The 20,877-nt window shown below is 51.7% G+C and overlaps 5 protein-coding genes across 5 annotated transcripts; 2 read left to right on the forward strand and 3 right to left on the reverse strand.

The window, feature by feature from the left end:
- Positions 1–1,521: 1,521 nt before the first annotated feature.
- Positions 1,522–2,943, reverse strand: DSM5745_03507 (uncharacterized protein; the record flags this gene model as incomplete). Its single annotated transcript, XM_026745523.1, has 1 exon — positions 1,522–2,943. The coding sequence occupies one exon, from the start codon at positions 2,941–2,943 to the stop codon at positions 1,522–1,524; it is 1,422 nt and encodes a 473-aa protein (XP_026606389.1).
- A 796-nt stretch (positions 2,944–3,739) lies between these two features.
- DSM5745_03508 (uncharacterized protein) lies at positions 3,740–5,406 on the forward strand (the record flags this gene model as incomplete). The annotated part of the gene is made up of 3 exons (XM_026745524.1): positions 3,740–4,264; positions 4,334–4,910; positions 4,976–5,406. 3 exons carry the CDS (start codon positions 3,740–3,742, stop codon positions 5,404–5,406), a joined length of 1,533 nt encoding a protein of 510 aa, XP_026606390.1.
- A 1,057-nt stretch (positions 5,407–6,463) lies between these two features.
- On the reverse strand, positions 6,464–9,011 carry DSM5745_03509 (extracellular serine-threonine rich protein; the record flags this gene model as incomplete). The annotated part of the gene is made up of 3 exons (XM_026745525.1): positions 6,464–8,668; positions 8,717–8,902; positions 8,949–9,011. The coding sequence occupies 3 exons, from the start codon at positions 9,009–9,011 to the stop codon at positions 6,464–6,466; spliced, it is 2,454 nt and encodes an 817-aa protein (XP_026606391.1).
- Positions 9,012–9,998: 987 nt separating this feature from the next.
- Positions 9,999–11,943, reverse strand: DSM5745_03510 (uncharacterized protein; the record flags this gene model as incomplete). Its single annotated transcript, XM_026745526.1, has 2 exons — positions 9,999–10,978; positions 11,028–11,943. The coding sequence occupies 2 exons, from the start codon at positions 11,941–11,943 to the stop codon at positions 9,999–10,001; spliced, it is 1,896 nt and encodes a 631-aa protein (XP_026606392.1).
- Positions 11,944–19,300: 7,357 nt separating this feature from the next.
- Positions 19,301–19,973, forward strand: DSM5745_03511 (uncharacterized protein; the record flags this gene model as incomplete). The annotated part of the gene is made up of 4 exons (XM_026745527.1): positions 19,301–19,402; positions 19,446–19,569; positions 19,609–19,665; positions 19,723–19,973. 4 exons carry the CDS (start codon positions 19,301–19,303, stop codon positions 19,971–19,973), a joined length of 534 nt encoding a protein of 177 aa, XP_026606393.1.
- Positions 19,974–20,877: the final 904 nt, after the last annotated feature.

Here is a 20,877-nt window from a genome sequence, read left to right on the forward strand (position 1 = left end):
AACCTACCTGGTTTGAATAGGCCGCCGGGAGACGAATATAATATATTGACCAGGTTATGCTTGATCTGTAGAGGAACTATAGCCTGATCATTCGTGGACTTGGGGTCATTGAAGGATTAATGTTCGCGAATAGTCCAATCCCAATCAAGTAATGACCTATTCAGCCTACGTGTGCTGTGATATAGTACCTAGGGTAAGTCATATATCTCTGGAAACAGTCTCAGTAACACAAATGGCTCGGTGCTTAATGGTAGAACGTTGGTCACCTATTCTTACTGACGAGGAGCCAATTCGAAAAAGAATTCCTGTTCAATGTACTGCGAGGGCCTGCGGCAAGATTAGGAGACCACCAAAGACAAGTTCGAGTCTTGACCTGTCCTTTTTTGCTGTTTTTGCTGGTTTCTTCCCTATTGTTATAGGACCCATTTCCCGCTGGCCAGGACCAGGGTCAATCAGGTCGCCGCAAAGTGGAGGCCGGCTTTTCTCCGTCATTAGAGCGCTTCACCTATCCCAGCCTGACGGAGGTTGTGCTCAGATATTGTTTAGTATTACCTAGCTAGGGAAGGATGAGGCTGCATGCTGGGCAGTGGTCCGGGTACAGTAAGTTTGCTGCAAACCCTCTCAGCCTCATCAACTTCTCAGCGTCATCGACCATCCACCACAAACCGCCATCATCATGGAGCCAAAGCGCCTGAAGACCCATCATGAATCTGATACTATTTCTCTCTATAGCAGCGGGTCCGAGACCGTTTGTGCCTCGGACACTGAATCGGACACGAGCACCGAGCCCTGCCGGAGCCATCCACTGATTCCCCATGCCTCACCATTCCTCTCTCTCCCCGCTGAGATCCGCTTCCTCATCTACCAATATGCATTCTCTACCTCTTCAAACTGTTCTGAGCTTATTCAAGTTACTGTCGAGCGAGGCCACACAACTCACCGAGCTGGGGCCTACATGCCCTCTGCACGCCCACCAAAGCTATGCCTCAAGTACAGCCGCAGCCCAGCATTGCACCTCCCAGTTGCCCTCTTAGCAACAAACCACCAGATCTACCACGAAGCGCTCCCAGTCTTATTCTCCAATGTGGCATTCAGCTTTGTATCTAATCCGACTTCGTTGACCTTTCTGCTCGATCGCTTTTCCGACACTGCTCGCAACAGCATCCGGTACTTGCGGCTCTACCCCGCACCGCTGTACGTACATAATGGCCCTCTTGGTGATCAGCTGTCTTGGGCTGTACTTTGTGCGCAACTCGCTCGTCTACCTTCACTGAGGCGGGTCGGTATCATATACAATCGTGTTGAAGATCTACTGTTGAACCCGATCAAGTTGCAGCACGCACAATATGGAAAGTTGCTTGCCTTGATAAAGGCTGAGAAAGAGCCCGAGTTCGAGCGCAATGTTACTGCTGCTGAGATGGATGAATGTCGCAGGCGGCTTTGCGAGGTTATATCTCCTGCTCAAGCTGAGACCTAGTATTTGAAGATGTGACGATCTATATGGTCTAAATACTCTCTGATCTATCTTTGACTCTCCGCTGCGCGTCTTACTCTTCCCCAATAATCGTTTTTGAGTCGAAATCCTGAGAAGGCTTTCTCCAGCCACTCATCAGCAACCTGAGGTAGCTCATACGCATCTGTCCCAGGAGCTGGCGGCCCGGCTAGGTCTCGCAGGAACTCCATATGCTCCTTCATCTCTCCCGTGACATCATGAAACTTGTACGTCTCGCCCTTGAGCTTAACTTGCTCAACCTCCCATCGCTCTTGATCTTCCCGACCAGGCAATTCGCCTCCATGTCCGGCATAGTACCGGGCTGCAGCCACAGCTTCGTACTCCATCATCCGGAAAAGCAATGGCGCTCTGACGAGGCCGAGGAAAGCCAATGACGGATCGCCAACTCTAAAGACATGTTGGTATGTCCTGGGTACTCGGTGGGCCTTTACAAGAGGCTCGGGCGACAAGAATGGAAATGAGAACCGGTACCCCGTTGCGAAAATGACCTTGTCAACGTCTTCCAGTTGGGAGCCGTCCAAGAATGTAAGCTTAAGTTTTGAATTGTCCTGGCCTTCAATGTGACTGATTGTCGGCTTTACGACAACATTCGGCAAGTTCCATATCTCGGTGATGTGTGGACTATGCGAGCTTTGCGACACATATAACGGCTGTTGTACGAGAGTGTATATATCTCCGACGGCGTCGCTGGCTGAGAAGCTCCCTCCGAGAACCACCACTCTCCTGCCAACATAATCGGAACGCGATCGGAACGCGCTCACATGCTCCAATGCTCCAGGATGAGTCTTCACACTTTCTTCCAATCCCGAAATGCTGGGCAGAAACGGCTCGTTATATTGTCCTACAGCGACAATCACCGCATCAAACTCCTCCTGCCACCAGAAATCCCTCGCCTCTCCTTTCACAACCTCTGACCGTCTAAGAGTCAGCCTCCATTTTCCGGTCTCCATCTTGTCAACCGAAACGACCGTGGTCTTGAACGAGATAGATCCTCGATATCCCTCCACCAGATTCAAAAGATACTGAGCAACGACGTGCCACGGCCTGGTCACATTCCTCTCCCCATATCGCTCTACCGATATTGGAGAATTCCCCTCTAGAAACGGCGTGTGCGTGAACGCCATCAACTCCGCGGGCACATTTGTATCCAGCCAGCTATAGATCGCTGTTGGCATAGTTTCATCTGTAGGAAGTGCGGGCGACGTCGTCTGCGGGAATGTAGAGGGCTTCTGGACCAGGCTATCGGCACTTGGATACGTCCCTGGAAATCGCTGGGGAATCGCGTCATAGTTCCAGGTTCCGCCAGGGCTGTCTCGCCTCTCGAAGACTCGGATCTTGTCGAACGCTTTCTCGTCGTGGAGCGCTTTTAGGGCTGAAATGCCTGCCGGGCCGGTTCCGATAATGGCTACTGTGGGGTAGCGCGGGGCCATGTTCTCTTCTTCCATTTAATCTTTGGTTTTGATTTTGTTGACAACAGGCCAGCGTTATTCTTGGTCTCTTTGAGCATAATTCGAGAAATGGCTCGATTTATCATTGTGCGAGGCTGAGATGGGGCTGACAGTGATGATGCTATTTCGGAGCAAAAGCACGAATCGGAGGTAAAGGCTGACCTGTACCTCATTGCCTAAGGTACTTGTGCAGCTTTTAGTGGGCTATCTTCACCTGATATTCCAAAGGGGTATCAAGTCGCACGGTAAGAAGATGATCTATTTGGATTGCATGGTGTCGAAGCCATCCAAATAGTGGTTCCTGGTAGCGTAGATGTTGGACCAGGGCCGAGTTCAGATGATAATTGGACTATTAGCACATTATGCCGAGCTCCGATTAAGAGATAGATTCACATGTCATTTCCTGGAGTATTTACCACATGTCCAATGATATTTACAAGCATTTCGCCTCACCACTGACTGCACAACCCCAATCTCACTGATCGAGATCATGCCCACAGCCCGATATACTAGCGCCTAGACAACCAATCAAAAGCAAGAGATAGGAGACAGGTGGCTGTGCGGTGGCTGGAGTGGGGTGGTAGGCCTTGACGCCTCAGGAGTCAGGCAGTCAATGATATCATCGATGATCGCTCAGCGTCACACGGCCAGCTCGCCAACACTCTTTGTTGGGTTCACGAACGCTTGAATTTGCAAGGAATCCACTGTCTATACTCTTATATTCTTGGAGTCTAACATCTACTTACTTCGCGTCCAGCTATGAGATAGTACCGTCAACATGCAACAACTCAACAGCTTCTTCAAGAGCAAGACCAGTAACAACGCCAATACCAACACCGAAACACCCTCAGGGGCCACCACAGGGGTAGCCGCACAAGCGCAGCGGCGCAAGTCCCACGACCCCGTCCTAACACCAGAAGACGAGGCTTTTCTGCGAAATGTCACCGCTGATGCGCCTTCGACAGACCGGGATGCAGGGCCAGCGCCAGTCGGAGACGAAGACCAAGGACCAGCGTTACCGCCCAGGCCTAGTACACAAGATCAGGCGCCCTTGTCGCCGGCAGAGGAGTTTGGAAAGGAGCTGGGAGAACAGGAGCGCAGGAAGTCGGCGGCGGGTTTAGAGCCTACGGTGTCAGGGAATGATAATGCGTTGGCGGCTAGTACGACGGGGAAGTCCTCGGTCAACAGCGAGAAGGAAAAAGAGGATGTGAAGGGAAAGGCGAAGGCGGGGTCGGATAGGTCCAAGAGCCCGGGGAAGAAGAGGAGACCGTGGAGTATGATCTGGAAGAAGAGCGAGAAGAAGGTATGTCGTCCTCCCGTCGCGCCGCTGGTTCTTTCTAGGTATGAGCCATGCTAATATTAGCTTTTCTAGACACCAGAGCCCCAATCCCCAGAGCCTGCGTCAAAGCCCGCAGACACAACCGAAAGCGAAACCCAGCGCGAAAACGAAGACATGACCGAGATCCTAGACAAGCTAAACCTCGCCGCAGACAACAACCGCGTCTTCTCCATCTCCGACGAGACGCAAGAGCTCCTCCGGAAATTCAAGCTCATCTTCAAGGACCTCATCAACGGCGTACCCACCGCATATCACGACCTCGAAATGCTCCTCACAAACGGCAACAAGCAGCTCCAGGAGACGTACAGCAATCTCCCGAGCTTCCTGCAGAAACTCATCGAGAAACTCCCCGAGCGATGGACAGAGTCCCTAGCCCCCGAGATGATTGCTGTCGCCGCAGAGAGAGCAAGTCGGAGCGGTGTCAACGTGGATAATATCGGCAAGGCCGCGGCAGCTGCCAATAAAATGGGTATTCAGGTGCCCAGTTTGAAGGAGCTGGTTGGGAAACCGGCGGCAATTGTGGGGATGTTACGCTCCATCATGGCGTTCCTCAGGGCAAGGTTCCCGGCTGTTCTGGGGATGAATGTCCTCTGGTCATTAGCGTTGTTCAGTAAGCACAAGCACACGTACCATGTCTTTAATTTTGAAGGTGGGAGCTAACAATAAGCTGCGCAGTCCTCCTCTTCGTCCTCTGGTACTGCCACAAGCGCGGCCGCGAAGTCCGTCTCGAGAATGAGCGTCTCGTCACAGAGGAAGAAATCGAGAAGATCAACCAAGAGACTGCTGCTGATAGTACAGCGCCCGATACGGGAGAAACAACCCAGATCCGCAGTACGGAGACCCTCACGACCACAGCCGCCCAGGGCGCATCCCCGTCCGAAGTCCGCGAGGGTATCAAAGAGGCGCAGAAGGCGAGGGAGAAGAAGGCGAAGACGAAGGCCGTTACGGCTGGGGAGCAGACGCAGAATGAAGATAGGCCCAGTGGTGTCGAGAACGAACCTATCAAGCCTACGCGGTCGAAGTCGATTTTGTCAATCTTTGGTAGGTCCGGCAGCCAGAGTTCCGCGCCCAGCGAGAGGAAGATTGAGCCGTATCCGGGGACGTGAGGACACGGCCGGTGGGAACTTGGACGAGTGTAACGATTCACGATGATTACGACACTATAATACCTCTCTGTGCCTATTTTGATGATGTTATAATATCACGCGAGAAATAATAATTGGAATACCCAAGACCCTTTGTCTGGTTTTAAGCAACACAGCCCACCTTCAGAAACTCAGGCATCTTCAGCCCTATTCAAAGAGGCACTTATAGTTCAGCCTCCACGGCGGTGCCCAGAAGAAGAAAAAAGTAGTGTAGTGGTCGGAGAGGATGGTATAGATTGGCGGATATTCCACTACTAGACGATGGGTTAAAACGATCAGCATGTCTTTGCGTCTGGCCATCTTAAACGAGCCTCATGGAGCGCTGAGTAGCACTAATATGTTCACATATGTTAGGGGACGTAAAATGACTGTGTTCCGACACGGGGATGGACCCGAGCTGCTGGTTTTCCACTTAGAGACTGCGATGGCAATATCTTGTTGTTGAATTGTCTATCTTGCTTATATTCTATAACCAACCTTATAAAAGTCGTAGGGAGTCGATGACAACTTTGATATGTGGAAGTCAATTCAAGGTCAAGTTTTCGCGGACCGTGATTTAAAAGGAGACTCGAGTAGTATTTAACCGGAAGAAAGGTGCAATGAGTCGTGGTTGCCTTGCGTTCCGTGTCCTATCGCGTCGATCTCTATTGTAACGAGTTAGTTCTCTATTACAGCGCCTGCAATAGCGCAAGGTACATGAGAAGCACGTTCAGCTCAGGTGTGTATGGTATTCTTTTCTCTTGAGGTCTTGATGTACATAGTTGCATTATTTAGCCAAAGTTGAAAAGGAAACCAAATGCCCGAGGAAGTCAGGGGAGATAGATACAAGTCAGTATGCATATCATCCCAGATGATGTATGTAGTGCAGTGCAGTGCACGTGTAGCATATTAGACATAGAGAAATGAGCATGAGCACAAACAGACATTAGCGACTAAGAAACGCGTCAGAAAACCCTGAGCTAGATGAAGAAAGAGAGTGAAACAGATGCTCTAGATCATTTTGTTAAGTGAAAAGAAATCAGAGGGCAAGGACCGGCACAGCCAGCGCCATGACCCAAGACCAAGTCAATGAGCCTGGGACACGATGAAGAGGCGACGCGGCACCTGTGAACACGGGCGCTGTCGGCGAGGGTGTGGCGGTCTGGGATGGGGTGTTCGTGACCAGGGTCGTCGTGGTTGTCCAGGGATTGGGGAGGGTAGTTGAACCAGCTCCGGAGCCAGAACCAGAAGAGCCAGAGGTTGGCGCAGCGGTAGGCTGGGGAATAAGCTCGATCGTGGATGTTTGAACCGGGTTGACCCCAGTTCCAGCAGTCTCCGTGACGGTGGCGGTAGAGAACTCGACCTGCGGCACGGTGACCGTATACGTCGAGTACGTGATCGTCGTGCAGGGAGGGGCTGTGGGGACCGGGGATTGCGAGTCAGAGCCAGTCTGCTCGGGGCTGACGTCCGTGGGGGTAGCGACGGGTGGTGGGGTGAGCGTGATAGTGGTGGGAACGTTTGTAATAATACCGGGGTTCTCAGGAACATAAGCCGCACAGATACCGGTCATGTAAGAAAGAGCAGCTTGAACCTCGTCTGCGTCGGCACCCCATGCCTGGATACAGGAGATGACCTTGTCGGTGAACTCGGACGAGGGACAGAAGCAGGTGATATCGCTGTTGGACTTGCAGTCTGGGATGAGGTTGAGCCAAGTGTTGATACACTTGGGAACGACGTTGGGGCAGGAAGTTGTGGGGACCGGGGTGGAGGGAGTTTCTGTCTCTGACGGGGTTGAAGGAGTTTCCTCGGGAGATACGGATGTGGGCACGGCAATGGTCGAAGTCGAAGTGAGCGTCTGTGTAGAGATCGTCGTGTAGGTTGAAGTGATTGTGGAATCGCCGCTAGTGATGGTGGTTGTCGCGGGGCAGGTAGTGACGGTCGTGTACGTGATCTCAGTAACAGTAGATTCGGGAACTGGGGGCACCGGTGTCGTCTCCGGCGCCTCGGTGACAGGAGTTTCCGTCGTCGCTGGTGCCTCTGGGATAGTAGTAGGGTTGACGTCTGTGGGGACGTCAGGTGTCTCGGTTGGCGCACCGGGGGTCTCAGTTGGGACATCAGAGTCGTCGGTAGGGACAGCAGGGGTCTCAGATGGGACAGCAGGGGTTTCTGACGGAGATGGAACACCTGTCAATGTGCAGCGGTTGCAGATGGTCGTCGTTGCTGTAATGGTCGTCGTGCTGAGAGTGCTAGTGGTCACAGTGGTGAACGTGGACTCATCAGAAGTAATAGTGTCTGTAACCGGGCACCAAGTGACGGTCGTGTAGGTGATCTCCGTGGTAGTCATGTCCTCGGGAGGAGGAATGGCAGAAGATGATCCGGGGCTGACGCTGGTCGGAATGACCGGTGTGCTTATTTCCGGAACCGAGGGCGTGTCGGTGGAAGCCGGAGTGGTGGATTCAGGAGCATCAGGAGTCTCAGCAGGGATGGAGACCGTAGTGGTGGTAGAGGCCGTATCAGACGGTGAGGTTTCGCCAGGTGGGGGAACATCCTCCGTGTCAGTAGGGACAGACGGAGTCTCCGTAGGGGTCACAGGGCACCAGGTGGTGGACACAAGGATCGTTGAGGTGGTGACTGAGGTCGAGTGCGCAGGGCAATCAATCACGGTAGGAGCACACTGGGTGATTGTAACCTCGCTAGTGGTGTACACGGTCGAGAGAGTGAACGGCACGGAGCTGCTGCCAGTAACGCTCGAGTAAGACGTCGTAGCAGGGACGACAGGAGTGGAAGATGTGACGGGGCTAGAGCCTGTAGGAGTTGGAACACCAATGATAGGAATGCTGGAAGATGTTGGGGCATCCGGAGTAGGTGTCGCCGACGGAGTCTCCTCCACCTCAGTCTCAGCAGGAGGGGTATATGTTGGCTTGCCTGGTCCGCAGATAAAGCCAATGCTTCCAATGCCGAGGTCACAGTCGTCGTGCTCACTGTGGTCCGGCAGCTCAAACCCAACAGAGGTAGCACCACCGCACTGGTCGTTGGTGACTTCCGTGCCAGCGGAAGAGCACTGGGCGTTCTTTTTGCAGGTCGAGCCATCGGGCATGCCAAAGGAGATGACCACGTCCACATCGACAGAGGTGAAGAGGTGGAACTTGTCAATCGAGAAGCCAGCCTTGTCCTCGCCGCAGGAGATGGATGGGGCGGAGGCCTTTTCGATGCCCTTGCCAATCTTTCCGGTGATGCATTTTTGCTGGCAAGTGTTAGTCGACCGTCAGTTCCATGACAGAAGAGTACTTACGTTGAAAGTCCGAGTGCGCAGTCCGCCGAAACCACTGCTGCAGCTGAAGCCAGAAAAGCCCATGCCACCGTATGATGTAAAGTCACCAATGTCAAGGTCGTCCCAGGTGAATCCAGACTGCTGCTGCTCGGTACACTCGTTGTTGGTATTCTCCGGAGCGGTATAACACTCGTCACTACCCCACCACTGCAGCCGTCAGTAATGGTCATAAAGCGAAGAGAAGATAGCTTACCAAGCCAGTGGCCTGGGCAGTGGCCAGGAAGCAAAGGGCCGAGACCAAAGAGGTGGTCTTCATGGTGAATGAGTGAATCAATGAGACAAGATATCGAGGCCAGCGATATACGGTAGAAGCAACAAAAGAAGAAACAGAGTCGGGAAAGACTGAGAAAGGAAGGACGAGACTAACGAGTGTCTGTCTAGCAGAGAAAGCTTCAAGAGAAATGCAAAGAAAAGAGAATGAAACGATGCAGAGGGAGGAACTCAGTCAGGGACGGTGGGGGACAGGCACAGGGTCTTTATAAGGAAGGCAGCCTGAGACACCGGCGCCAACAACAAAGCAGTAGAGGCCCCATTCACAACGCCAGGGTCACATTGCAGCTGAGTGCTTTGAGGGCAAGCAGCAGGTAAGACATGCTGAAAGCGCCATTGTCGCAGATTCAAGCCTCGTCAGGGTCAGAGGGACTGGTTCGCTGCAGAAGACCGCCGGCGCGAAGCCACACACCAATCAGTGCGCACTGCACTCTAGCCGCCGGCCTGGCAGAAGCGTCTCGCCAGACTATTAATATTCCAGCTGGCTATGATAGGCAGAGCTGCGATCGAAATTGATTGCTCCAGGGCTGGTGCCTGATCCAGGGACTGTCCAGACTCCAGTGGTTCCTCCCCTGTCCCTGTCCCTGAGAGGGTGGTGTGGTGTGTGCTAACCGCTCGGACTCCACTCCTGCAGCTCTGCAGAAGATCGCCTGGGATCGTCTGAGCTCCTAAGAATAATACACATTTGAATTGAGGCGAACCAATTGAACCGATATGTAGTGATTGCTATATCCACAAATACAAACAGGCCGTGTCTGCAACAGAGATGAGGTATGGTATATCCCGAAAGCCACTCCGACTCCAGGTACAAATGATCAAAAAGCAAAGAAAAAAGAAAAAAGAAATTCATAGCCTTCGTCATCAAACTCAAACTTTTGGGCCTGCATTAGACTCCTCCGCAGTCCCTTGAACACCGATCCCTGTACATTCAAACAAACTGAGACCGCCACAGGATCTATCTAATATGCCGTCTCTAAAACGGTAACTGACTGTGTCGCTGAGCGTTCATAAGCTTTCGCCGCACTGCTTCCCCGCCCGCATTCCCGCTGGCCTTGCGTTTTCTTGTAGGCGTGCGCTGATCTGCATGTCGGGCGTGTCGGAACACACTCGCTGGGCGGGAAGGCGAGTTGGCAGGCATGAATTCCCGGTGCTGTGGAAGTCGCAGTAGCGCCTGGTAGCGATTGTGATTTCGACGGAACGCCGTCACAATTCCCCGATCGAGGTGGTTCAAGAACCGCTCCGCACTGTTCGTCTGGTGCGGGTCGGCCCCACGATTCGGGGTCGGGGTCCCATTTGTGCTGCCCACCGGTACCACTGTCATTGGAGACCCCATCGCTTCCTCATCTGATTCTTTGTCGAGTTCTTCGTCAGAGGAGTCACCGCCAAAGTCAATAAAGTCGTCGACGTTCAGTTGTGCTTCGGGGTCCTCGTCTTCGTCCTCATCCTCAAAAGAACTGTCGATCGCAAAATCGCGAGATGGATAAAAGGCTTCTGGGGGACCCATAACCTGGCCGCCTGGCGCAACGTCATTACCCAGAGCCGTCATCATTAGGTTGGCACTAGACGCCAGCATAGGGCTAAGATCCATATTTGGGGAGATGAGAGCATCGGTGTCGCTCTCGTCAATAAGATGCATGGTCGTCGCTCGTGGGCTATTGTTCGCGGTGCCGCAAACGCTAGTGGCCGCGGATTCAAGCCAGTCATGGCGAGACGAAGCATACGCGGGTATAATGACAAGATGCTTGCCAGTGCAGTCGACAAGAGCAACTGGTTTATGAGGGTCCGCAACAAAAGTACCCATGAGGGGCCCTCTTCTTCGTCGGGGAGTAGGCTCGGTTTTTTCTTCAATCGCAGCGGCCAAAGACGCGGATGAGTCGCGGCGGAGAATGGATCGTGGGTGGGTAATGGTGGCTGGAGGGGGGAGGTCTTCATCTGTAGTCTCGCCATCGTCGGCTTGAAGTGAGTTAGCAAAGCAAAAAGCAATCGGTTGGTGTTGGCATACTCTCATAGCCACTTGAGGAGCCCTCGGAGACGGCGCCATCGGACTCGACATGGTAGATGTTAGAATGGCCGTAGTCTGAGTCTGCGTAGATCTCATCAGACTGCCGACGGGATGAGCGGCGTCCAACCTCATTGCTGTCGCTCTCGATCATGCGACGGAGCTGCGGGTCGAGACTGTCCTGTTGAAGAAAATCACTCGGAATTTCATCTTCGGTGTAAGAATCGCTGTCGGACGACGAATCGGAGTCCTCTTCGAAATGCACCCGGCGCGGTACGGGAGTCTCTACTGCGGTCTCACTTGCTACATCGGTCTCCCCAAAGGCCTCCATGGCACTGTATAGCTGCTGTTCATCGAAGAAGGGTGCTCCGGTGAACATTAAATCATCATTGAAGACACTGGGGCCAGCCCAGTCATGAACTTCAGATGCACCCGTGTTGGCCGCGCTCGAGAGTTCATGTTCATCTTCTGATTCTAAGATCATAAGTTCTTCCAGTATTTCAACATCTTGTTCTTCGTCATCGCCGTCGCTAATGTAGTCCACGGCGGCGTAGACATCATCAGAGCTGTCTTCCAAGTCAGGGCCATCGCTTATTTCGTGTTCGCTGTCATCATCGGACGCGGCTTGCTGTGCACGTTTAGCTGACTTCATCCCCGCCTTATGGTTCCTATAAGACGGGGTAAGGAGAATCGGCTGGTCATCTTCGTCGTCTGCATCTTCTGAATCATTCGCGTCGTCGTCCTCGTCGCTCAGTCCTTCCATTGATGTGACTGAGGAGAGGCTGGAGACGGTCGACGATGAGGCCCTCCGTTTTCGATCTGAGCCGAGGGATACTGACTTGCTGGGCCTCTTCCCGGAGCTGGTGAGGGGATTTGAGGTGCTCTTAATGGCCCTCTTGGACGGAATTGTTTTCGGCATTGTTGTGAGTTCAATTGATCGTAATGGTGCTCGTTCGGGGTATGTACCACACGAGATATGTGGGGGATGGGTGAAGGACGCTGGATCAACAAAGTTTATTACCCGCAATCGGTCAATTGCGTCAATATCTTCAGGAGGGATGTGGAGGATTAAGGAGGATTGCGGAAGTGTCGGCGGTGGTGGTTTTCCTCGTTAAGCGTCAGGAGGATTGAGAGGAGCCGTTGCGGATCGGGAGAAGTATAGAGGGCAAGGAGGATTCGGATTCGAAGGAGGCGGGAGGAAGAAGAGATTGAAAGTAATAGACACGAGAGCACCTTTCCGTCCACGTCCGGACGTCGAAGTGCTTCTTCCGTAAGTGTGCTGAAGGGCAATTCCGACGCTGCTGGGAGTTGCGTCGAAAGAGAGACAGAAATCGTCAAGTCAAATGGGAGATACTCGGAGCTGCTGGACTGGGGAGCCGGGAGAAGGCTCCCCAGCGAGGAATCTACAGCTCAACGAAAGCCATGGCGGCGCGGAACTCTTGACGAAATCTGTTGTTGGGGAAGAAAAAGGTATGTGGTAAAAGGTTTGATGAAGAGGTGTAGATGGTTGCAAACTGGGCTGTTGGATGAGAGCAAAGGGGAAGAATGAAGAGAATGGATGAGGGGGTGTTATGGGAGAAAAGATGGGAGGGCCTCCAGCAGATGGCGTACCGTATTGTCACGAAAGCCGCCTCCAGATTCGCCGCGGTGGATTCTTTGCTTGTGCAAGTGGGTCTACTTCCGCTGGCCGAGTTTTATCAGAGATGATTGGCTATGCAATGTATAAACGTGGCCGACTATTGGCGGGCAGCTGTTGACCGCCCTTTTCGGTTTTCTTTTACGTTACTCTTGCAGCGAGGCTGTATCTATTGTATCATTGATGCAGCATCTGCTGTCTTGCACTGAATCAGCAGGAAGGGGTTTCAGAGTATCAGAGTACAGAGTAGGGATATCAGACAATGAGTCAAGCATGTGCCAATAGACACATTCATAGTTCTCCGGAGTAGACCCGTTGGTTGGGTACGACCACGACCGGCTTGATCGACCAGCAGTCTGCAGTCAATAATCTATTCATGACTCCCAGCGGCAAGCTGATTTGCTTGATATCAGACTAAATGTCCGGCCAAGCCAGCCCGGGGTGACTCACTGCCAGCATATCAATATAATCTACGACAGTTTAACGACAGTTTAATTCGACGACGAGCTCTCTGACCAAACCCGGAGAGTTGAAAGTTGACACAGATCTGGAGATGCAGCACAGAATGCAGATCGACTGACGCGCAATGGCAGAACTACCATGTGAGGGGCAGCTCCTGGACCGTGCTCTACATGCTGATCCTGTTGTAACTCTGATATCAGCGGGTATTTGTGATGTATCACTTCGCCAAAGCACTGTATCTTGTGGTCGCAATCAAGGAAGTCGTTTTGAGGGCGGCATTGTTACCACGGTGTTCACTGTTTACAGTGCACGGCATACGGAGTAGTATACAGTGGCTACCCCAACCCAAAGAGGAAAGAAATCACCAGCCCCCGCCCCGGCCTGAGGAAACAAATTTTTGAGACTGGCAGAATACGCATCGAGTCTAGCGGTTTCAGACCAATCTTATCGCCTCACCCGTGCTTTGGCTCAACCTCAACCGCCTCGGCTCCCCGATGACACTCGCCTCAAGTCATCTTCTCGAGTCTTCGGTACCGGTTCTTCTCCACCGAACATCGAGTGGCAAGTTATTTTCCGTCCGATCAGGGAATCGCTACGATGCGTCAATATTGGTGCTTTTTCAAACGAAAATAGTCAAGGATAGCCTGTCATAGGCCGTGGATAGGCATATTTTAGGCTCAATCCCGCCAGCGCTAAGGTACAAATCTATCTGGAAGAGTATGCAGCCTACTGCAGGCGCTCCAGCAACGCCATTGGCCCGAACAAGCGGTAAAGGGGACAGCTGGCTTGACCCCAGTTTCTACATTTAGCTGCAGATGGTTATGGCTGGCGTCTAAGCGTCATGTTCGGTAGTCTGGGTGGTTAGCCTTGTTGATTGATGTACAAGTACTTCGCATATCGCAGAGTTGCTCGGGTTTGTTCTTCGCTCTTGGCCAGGTAGAGGTGCCTCTTACTACGTACCTAGCTAGGTATCTACGTCCTCTGTCCTGCATTTCATAGGATCCTTCCTGTCCACTTGCCAGGAAGTCTGGTTTTCAGTCATGTCCTTAGTCTATTCGGTAGCGCTGTGCAAAAAACGGAGCTATCAGAACTTAAGGATGATGGTATGATTGTACCCATCCATAGGGAATAAACTCTTGACCTTGGAATTATCTATGGAGTATGGACCATGGCCATTCCAGCCCTGTACAGGGTATAGGGGTTTACGAATTGACTTTCAAAGAGATGGGCGGTTCTTGGTTAGTTGGGGATGCTGATGCAGGCCGCTCGGCGCTAAGATATCCGAAGTGTGTACTTCTCATCCATGTCCCCTACAACAACCAGCAGCGTTAACATAATTGGTTCATTCCGAGGCATGTTTGCACTCTATCAGTGTTCCATATCAACGGGAGCTATGTCCGGGTACAAAAATCAAATTGGGAGCCGGTAGCTCCGCCTAGTTCCGATGCGGGGAATCGAACCCCGAGCTTGGCTGTGAAAGAGCCACATGTTGACCGTTACACTACATCGGATTTGTTGTTGAAAAGTACTATTGGAGTTTGGTTATTAGCAAACCTTGCTTTTGGGTAAAAGAACATCAAAAAGCAAAGCTTGAAGCTCCTATCCGGTTACTTCCGATGCGGGGAATCGAACCCCGAGCTTGGCTGTGAAAGAGCCACATGTTGACCGTTACACTACATCGGATTTGTTGCTAAGATGGTAGTCAATGTTTTGTGCAATATTCAATCAAAGCCAGCTGCTGAGCGTCCCCACACAGCGCCGATGCAAGCCCTAACCGACTACATGAAGTCATGTATAGAATGTCTTTACAGGCTGTGTTAGGATGTACTTAGAGAGTAATGGACGACGATGGCTTGGATAATACTTATATGAAGTGATTCCCCATTCCCATGTAGCAGAGTCTGCCCTTGTTTCACGGGTTGGCGTTACGATATATATCTAATCGAGGTGGGTATGGTATAGCGGCATCTCTATGTGTATGACCTGCGAGGCTGCGACCAGTTAGAAGAATGAGGACCAACTGGCAACGGAACAAATGGCCGACTACAACATGTGCATGTCCATCCTAAGAAAGCGGCGACCGACCTGAAGCCCTAGGCCGCCAGGATCCTGAGCACTCTTCTAGCATTATCGAGTACGCAACGGCATTAAACCAAGAATCCCTGGCAAGCTGGAGCTACAAGATCAGACACCTGGTACTCATTAGCAAGCACTCTGCAAGCATAGAACAAGCAAAGGCTCAATTCATCCTAGCAGTTTTACTAATTTGGAAACCGGGCCTACCGATACACAGCGGGAGAAGGAATGATGGCTAACTACAAGGCAAACGACATAGTATACCGGTAGATATCACCCAGAGTAGACGGAACTTGACCCACCCGCCCCAGGACAAAGAGAACTCCATATCTGGATGACTGTTACACTCTTCACAGAACCTCAACAATGAAAGCACCCTTACCCTTGATTACTAGTAGTGGTGACCCACGTGGGTAAGCACATGTTGACTGGCCATCTTACCTATGAGACGTCCTACCAGATTACAGCCAAATCCTTCATATTAACAGGCAGATACTCCCAAAGGAAGCGCCACCTAGTAGTCGTAGCCCGTAGACCCACCGAAGCGACATGTAATGCCTACTCGTGCTCCACCAAACGCGCCGTTGGGCCATGAACCAGAAAGGGACACAATTCCGACCGCAAAGGGATCAACTGATCAGATAACGATAAAATGTATGTACCAAACAGTCCCAAAGCACTGCCAACATCTCGGGATACCCAAGGACCCCTCGAAGCCGAAAACACCACGACCCCGTAAACGGCCCTAGTCATCTCTGACCTCCAAATAGAGTTTTGATACAGATACAGTCGGAAGCCGACTTCAGACAGATGGGCGGTCCCCAAAAGAGCAGGAACCGGAAATCACCGTCGCCATCGGCATGGATGCGAAGATTCCAAACCTACAGGCAGTCCGTCGAATTGAGCGCCAGGCCCATAGCCATCAGGACCCCCAGCCGGCATCGTGCCATTCCATGCTGGTCGTTTTTTTCGGTCTACTAGCAGCACACATCAGCCAATCATGATGAGTATAACGGCACTATAGAAGAAAGACGGCCATAGTCCAGAGCGTGATGCAAGTGTGCCTCCGCATAGCCTTGTAGGCTATGTTAATGCGGTGCAGCAGGCTACTTATGGACTTGACCCTACTCAGCCCGTCCTAACAACAGCACTGTCGCACATCTCATCCATCCCCAGCGTACCGTATACCCACAACCCGTGATTATTCCACTCCCAAAGGCCAGGAAACCCATGCTGACCCGCCAACTCCGTCCCACACTCCGAGCCGTCGGCGCATAGACGCAAGCACAGCAACCAACAGGAACCGTAGCCGAAATGTATGCCAATCACCATCTATTCCCTAATGATGTCCCAGACACCATGGTTCTTGTAATAGTAGGGTGGTATATCGAGCGTTCAAGGCTGTCCTCTACGGTATACCTACATGTGGGAGGTGGTGGCGAGGGGCACAATGCAGTAGATGCCGACAGCAAGGTGAATTCCCCGGATCATTAAGCATTGACAATGAGAGAATAGGGTCCCGAGGGCGGCACTGGACGTGCCTTCCTCAAGCGGCCGCGGTCGAAGATTGAAAGTTTTGAGGTCGTACCCCGCACCCGCAACCAACCAGAAGCCGCGTCAGAACTATACAAGTATACCGCAGCTCGGCTTTTGCCTTTTTGATCATATTTTGTACTTCTAACATGCTAAACACATCAAATCCGATGTAGTGTAACGGTCAACATGTGGCTCTTTCACAGCCAAGCTCGGGGTTCGATTCCCCGCATCGGAATTCGCTTTTTGCTGCTTCTGCTGAGACCTGGTTGGTCCACGCGGGTCTACCCGGGTGTCATCGAAGCCATATCGAGTCACATCGAGCGAAAAAGTTGATTTTTGTCATTTGTGATGCCGAAGCGGCGCAAGTGGTGTCCGGCCGATAGACGACGGACCACGTACTCAGGACTCAGGACGGCGGGTAACTCTCGCACCACTCTGAGTGACCCTATATCAATACCTCAAAGTTTGTGACTGAAGGACTTATTTATCAGTTTCAAGTAGGCTTTCTTAAAGGTGGCACTTTCCCATGGGCGACATGAGGTCATTGGGCCTGGAGAAACTGAATCGACAAGCAACACGAGTACGGCATCAGGACCGTGTCCGAGTGTCAGTTCGACAGGGGAAAGCTGAGCCTCTTTGGTGTTAAGCGTGGTGAAAAAAGTAACCCTGTGAGGATGCCTTGAGCCCCTAAGAGGAATTCTATAGTCGCCGGAATCCTAACTGCAAAGACTGGCCACATCATATACTCAGTCACCGAGTCGTTATCTCCCGAGTCGCCCTGCCCTGAGTTGGGGACTATGAGACCGTGCATGGTGGATTCGGCCTGCCGTTCGCTGTCAAGAGGATGGAGCTCAGTCTGCTGACAGTAGCTCGGCCATGTCCTATTGATTGCCTCTTCTGCTCTCCTCCCTGCCCTTCAATGCCCAAGTCATGATTGATCGATTTGCTTAGGCTGATATCTCCGCGCTAGTACATTGTTTCTAGAATAATAAAGTTTCTTATGCATACATCTCTCCAAGCACAACTAATATTCATGTGCTAACATATTTATCTATAAAGCATTAAGTTTTAAGATACTGGTAGTTACCCCTAGGGTGTTTCTGACGGCATATGGGCGCTGGCAGCATGTAATTAGGACCAGTGCAATTGGGATGCCCTTTGACAGCCAGGGCCAACTGCTAAGAGAGCTGCTATTCCACCTAATTGCCCCGATGGACCATGGCCCAATTGTATTTTGCTTTGGTAAACCCTCGTTGACCACTTTTTTAGGGTAAACTAAGTGCGCCTACAACTTGTGCATGTTTAGTTGCCTCAGGTAGTTGCCCAGGTAGTCGCCCAGGTAGTTGTATTAGGTAGTTATTAAGGGCTTTATACTATATAGTTGCCAAGGTAATTACTTGTTTTTCAAACGATACAGAGCAAGTAATCATACCTCTAAAGCCATTATATCGTCTCGCCCTCCTATAACCATGACCTAGGTAAGCCCTGAGCCTCGAAACCTGAGCCCTAAGTCTGAGCCTCCCTCGAAACACGAAGCCTTCCTTGAAACAAATGTCTTATAGATCTGTGTATGTCAGTGAGTTCTATCAGAGCGACGAAACTCTTGGGCTTCAGCGACCCTCGAGAGTTTTCTAGGGCTTCACACTTTGTAGATGTCGACCCCAAGGGACGGCCTTGCCAGCTATTAACTGCACTATACACCTCGGCTCGCCAAACGTTATACTGCTCTGCTGCCCATATTATTGGTGTACATGTAAACCAACCTCAGGGTGACTCTGGTGTTTCGGTGGCTGGTGCGTAACTTGGAAAGCCCAAATTCGAAGAGATTGATGGTTACTCCATTGCGCGCCAGTTAAATCCATCTGCTGTCAATGCATAGCGCATATGGTAGACTCGTTGAAGCTCATGGAGCAGTGGTTCAGGGCACCGAAATCGACCACCTTGGCCTCTGCGTCGTAGACGTGGGTTCGTGGGCTGATGGCCGCTGCTTCCGTGCAGGGTGGCTTCCCAGACGGTGCGGTAACTGACATGGCGGAAACATCTGGCCATGGACGGCTCTCTTGGACCGCCAGGACAGACAGCAGGGCCAAGCTGCAAAGAACCGCTTCGACATTCGCCTGAGTATACCCTATTCTCGGTTGCTTGAGCTTGAGTGAGCCTTCCAGCGAAGCCTCCCAGTCAACGTGTAAACAACTCGATCTCGACCTCGAACCGGTAAGTGCGCCGATGACGACTTCCGCACATACGGCATTAATAAACCAGGAGAAAGCTCCCTGGGTGTTTTGAGAAGGTGATTGATCGTCTGAGATACTATTCGAGTGAGCCGAAGGTGTTCTGCCTAGCAACGAGGATGAGGCATTTACTCTCTGAAACCACAACCTTTCTCTACAGCCACATCTCTGCATTTCACACCCGACAGAGCGCCGACTCTGGGCTCCAAGCTTCTTTTCTAGAAGAAAACGGAACGATTCTTGTCAGATCGCACCGGACATGGTCGATCAGAAACAGAGCGAGTGAGCGCTTTCGGCCTGAACGTGCTTACCTCCAACCCACTTGATTCAGCATCATGACTGACGTTACTCTAGTCATATCCAGACCAACTTCTGGTAGAACAGACCATGGCCTAATCATCAACCGTGAGTATGCCAACCCCATGGATACTGAGTCCGTGAGCGAACAATCAAATGCAACCTGGACGTACCAACTAACAGGATTTGTTCACAGGTTCCCGATCAGAGCTCCTCGAGTCTATCCGATACGATGCGAATAAAGAGCGACATGAGATAAAAGAACGTGCAGCCCCATCGCATCCCGAGCGGGAAAATATAGAAGCCGGTGCTTAGGTGTCTCGGCGTCTACACCTACCTAACCTAGGTCTGTCGGCAACCCTCGTCAGTCAAATGCCTGAGGGCGTCTGGCGGTTGTCCCGGGGTACGAAACTATACGAATGGACACTGGTCCGCTAGGATCTTTGCACTGATACCCAAGAGCAGGTTGATGATGCGGAGAATATCGATCCCTCGCACAAGGACCATGATGAAGATGAACTTAAAGCCGAAACTGACGCTATTGGCGATACACACGATGCCATCGGACCGGATGGGATCGATGACGGCTTGCTTGATGACGCCTTTGCGGCGTCTAGGATCCCAACCATCGTTAAACTTGAACTGTCAGAGTTCGAGACCAATCCCTTCGTCAATAGGTCCATGCTCGGATACGACGTGTTGGTGAAGTAGTAGAAGGACAGGATGCCGTACGAAAGTCTACCTATCACGAGAGGATATTGGGCGATGAGCGAGGCTCAAAAACATATCCTAGTGGAATTGTTCATCGGTGGCTCAACAGAGAAAACCATCGAGCTCTTCCGGAAAGAAGAGTGGACCAAAGAAACCTGCCGAGCCGGGGTTACTTCAAACTTCAAGAAGCTCGCAATGTTTGAAACGCCCATACATCCTGGGTACCTCTTGCTCTTAGAGAGCATCTTCATGGTCATTGCTCATCTTTAGGACTCATCAGTGGCCCAGGTATTATTCGAAAGTCGGTACGGAAGCCTCGTACGAGATGGCGAAGGCGATGAGAGAGGCAATGAAGCTCTCCGGAGTTTCAGTGGCATGGCCTCCATGCAGCATAATCTTTAAAGCAAGGTTCAAAGACACCATCTCACGTAGCGCCTCAAAGTGCGCGAATCCGGAGTGCCAACGAATGACATACCCCTCATAAATGCCCTGCACGCCCTGCCGGCCAGGGCCAGAGAGGTGGTCGTACTCATCTAAACGCCGACGACCCATTGGCTGTACATATGCCACTCCTGTTATAACCACTTGTACAAGAACGGAGTCCTGCCTTTGGGAGAGCATGCCCTAAAGCTTTGGGAACGTGAGACTATGAGGTTGAAGAAGGATGCACAGTGTGACTCTTGTGGACGCAGACCCGCGGACAAACGGCAAGTGCAGGCCCGGAAGCATGAGACTATCCCCGAGAAATTTCTATGCATCGACAAGGTACTTAGGTAGAGTTGTTGGGAGATGACGGCATGAGGGGGATAGAAAGGTCTTCTTTGCTTGTATTGCGCCGCTGACTCGAAGCCGACCATGGTCAAGTCACCTATGTACACCGTAGTAAAAATGCAGTTCTAAAAAC

This window comes from Aspergillus mulundensis (genome assembly GCF_003369625.1).
Source record: "Aspergillus mulundensis strain DSM 5745 chromosome Unknown scaffold_2, whole genome shotgun sequence".
Classification (NCBI taxonomy): Eukaryota; Fungi; Ascomycota; class Eurotiomycetes; order Eurotiales; family Aspergillaceae; genus Aspergillus; species Aspergillus mulundensis.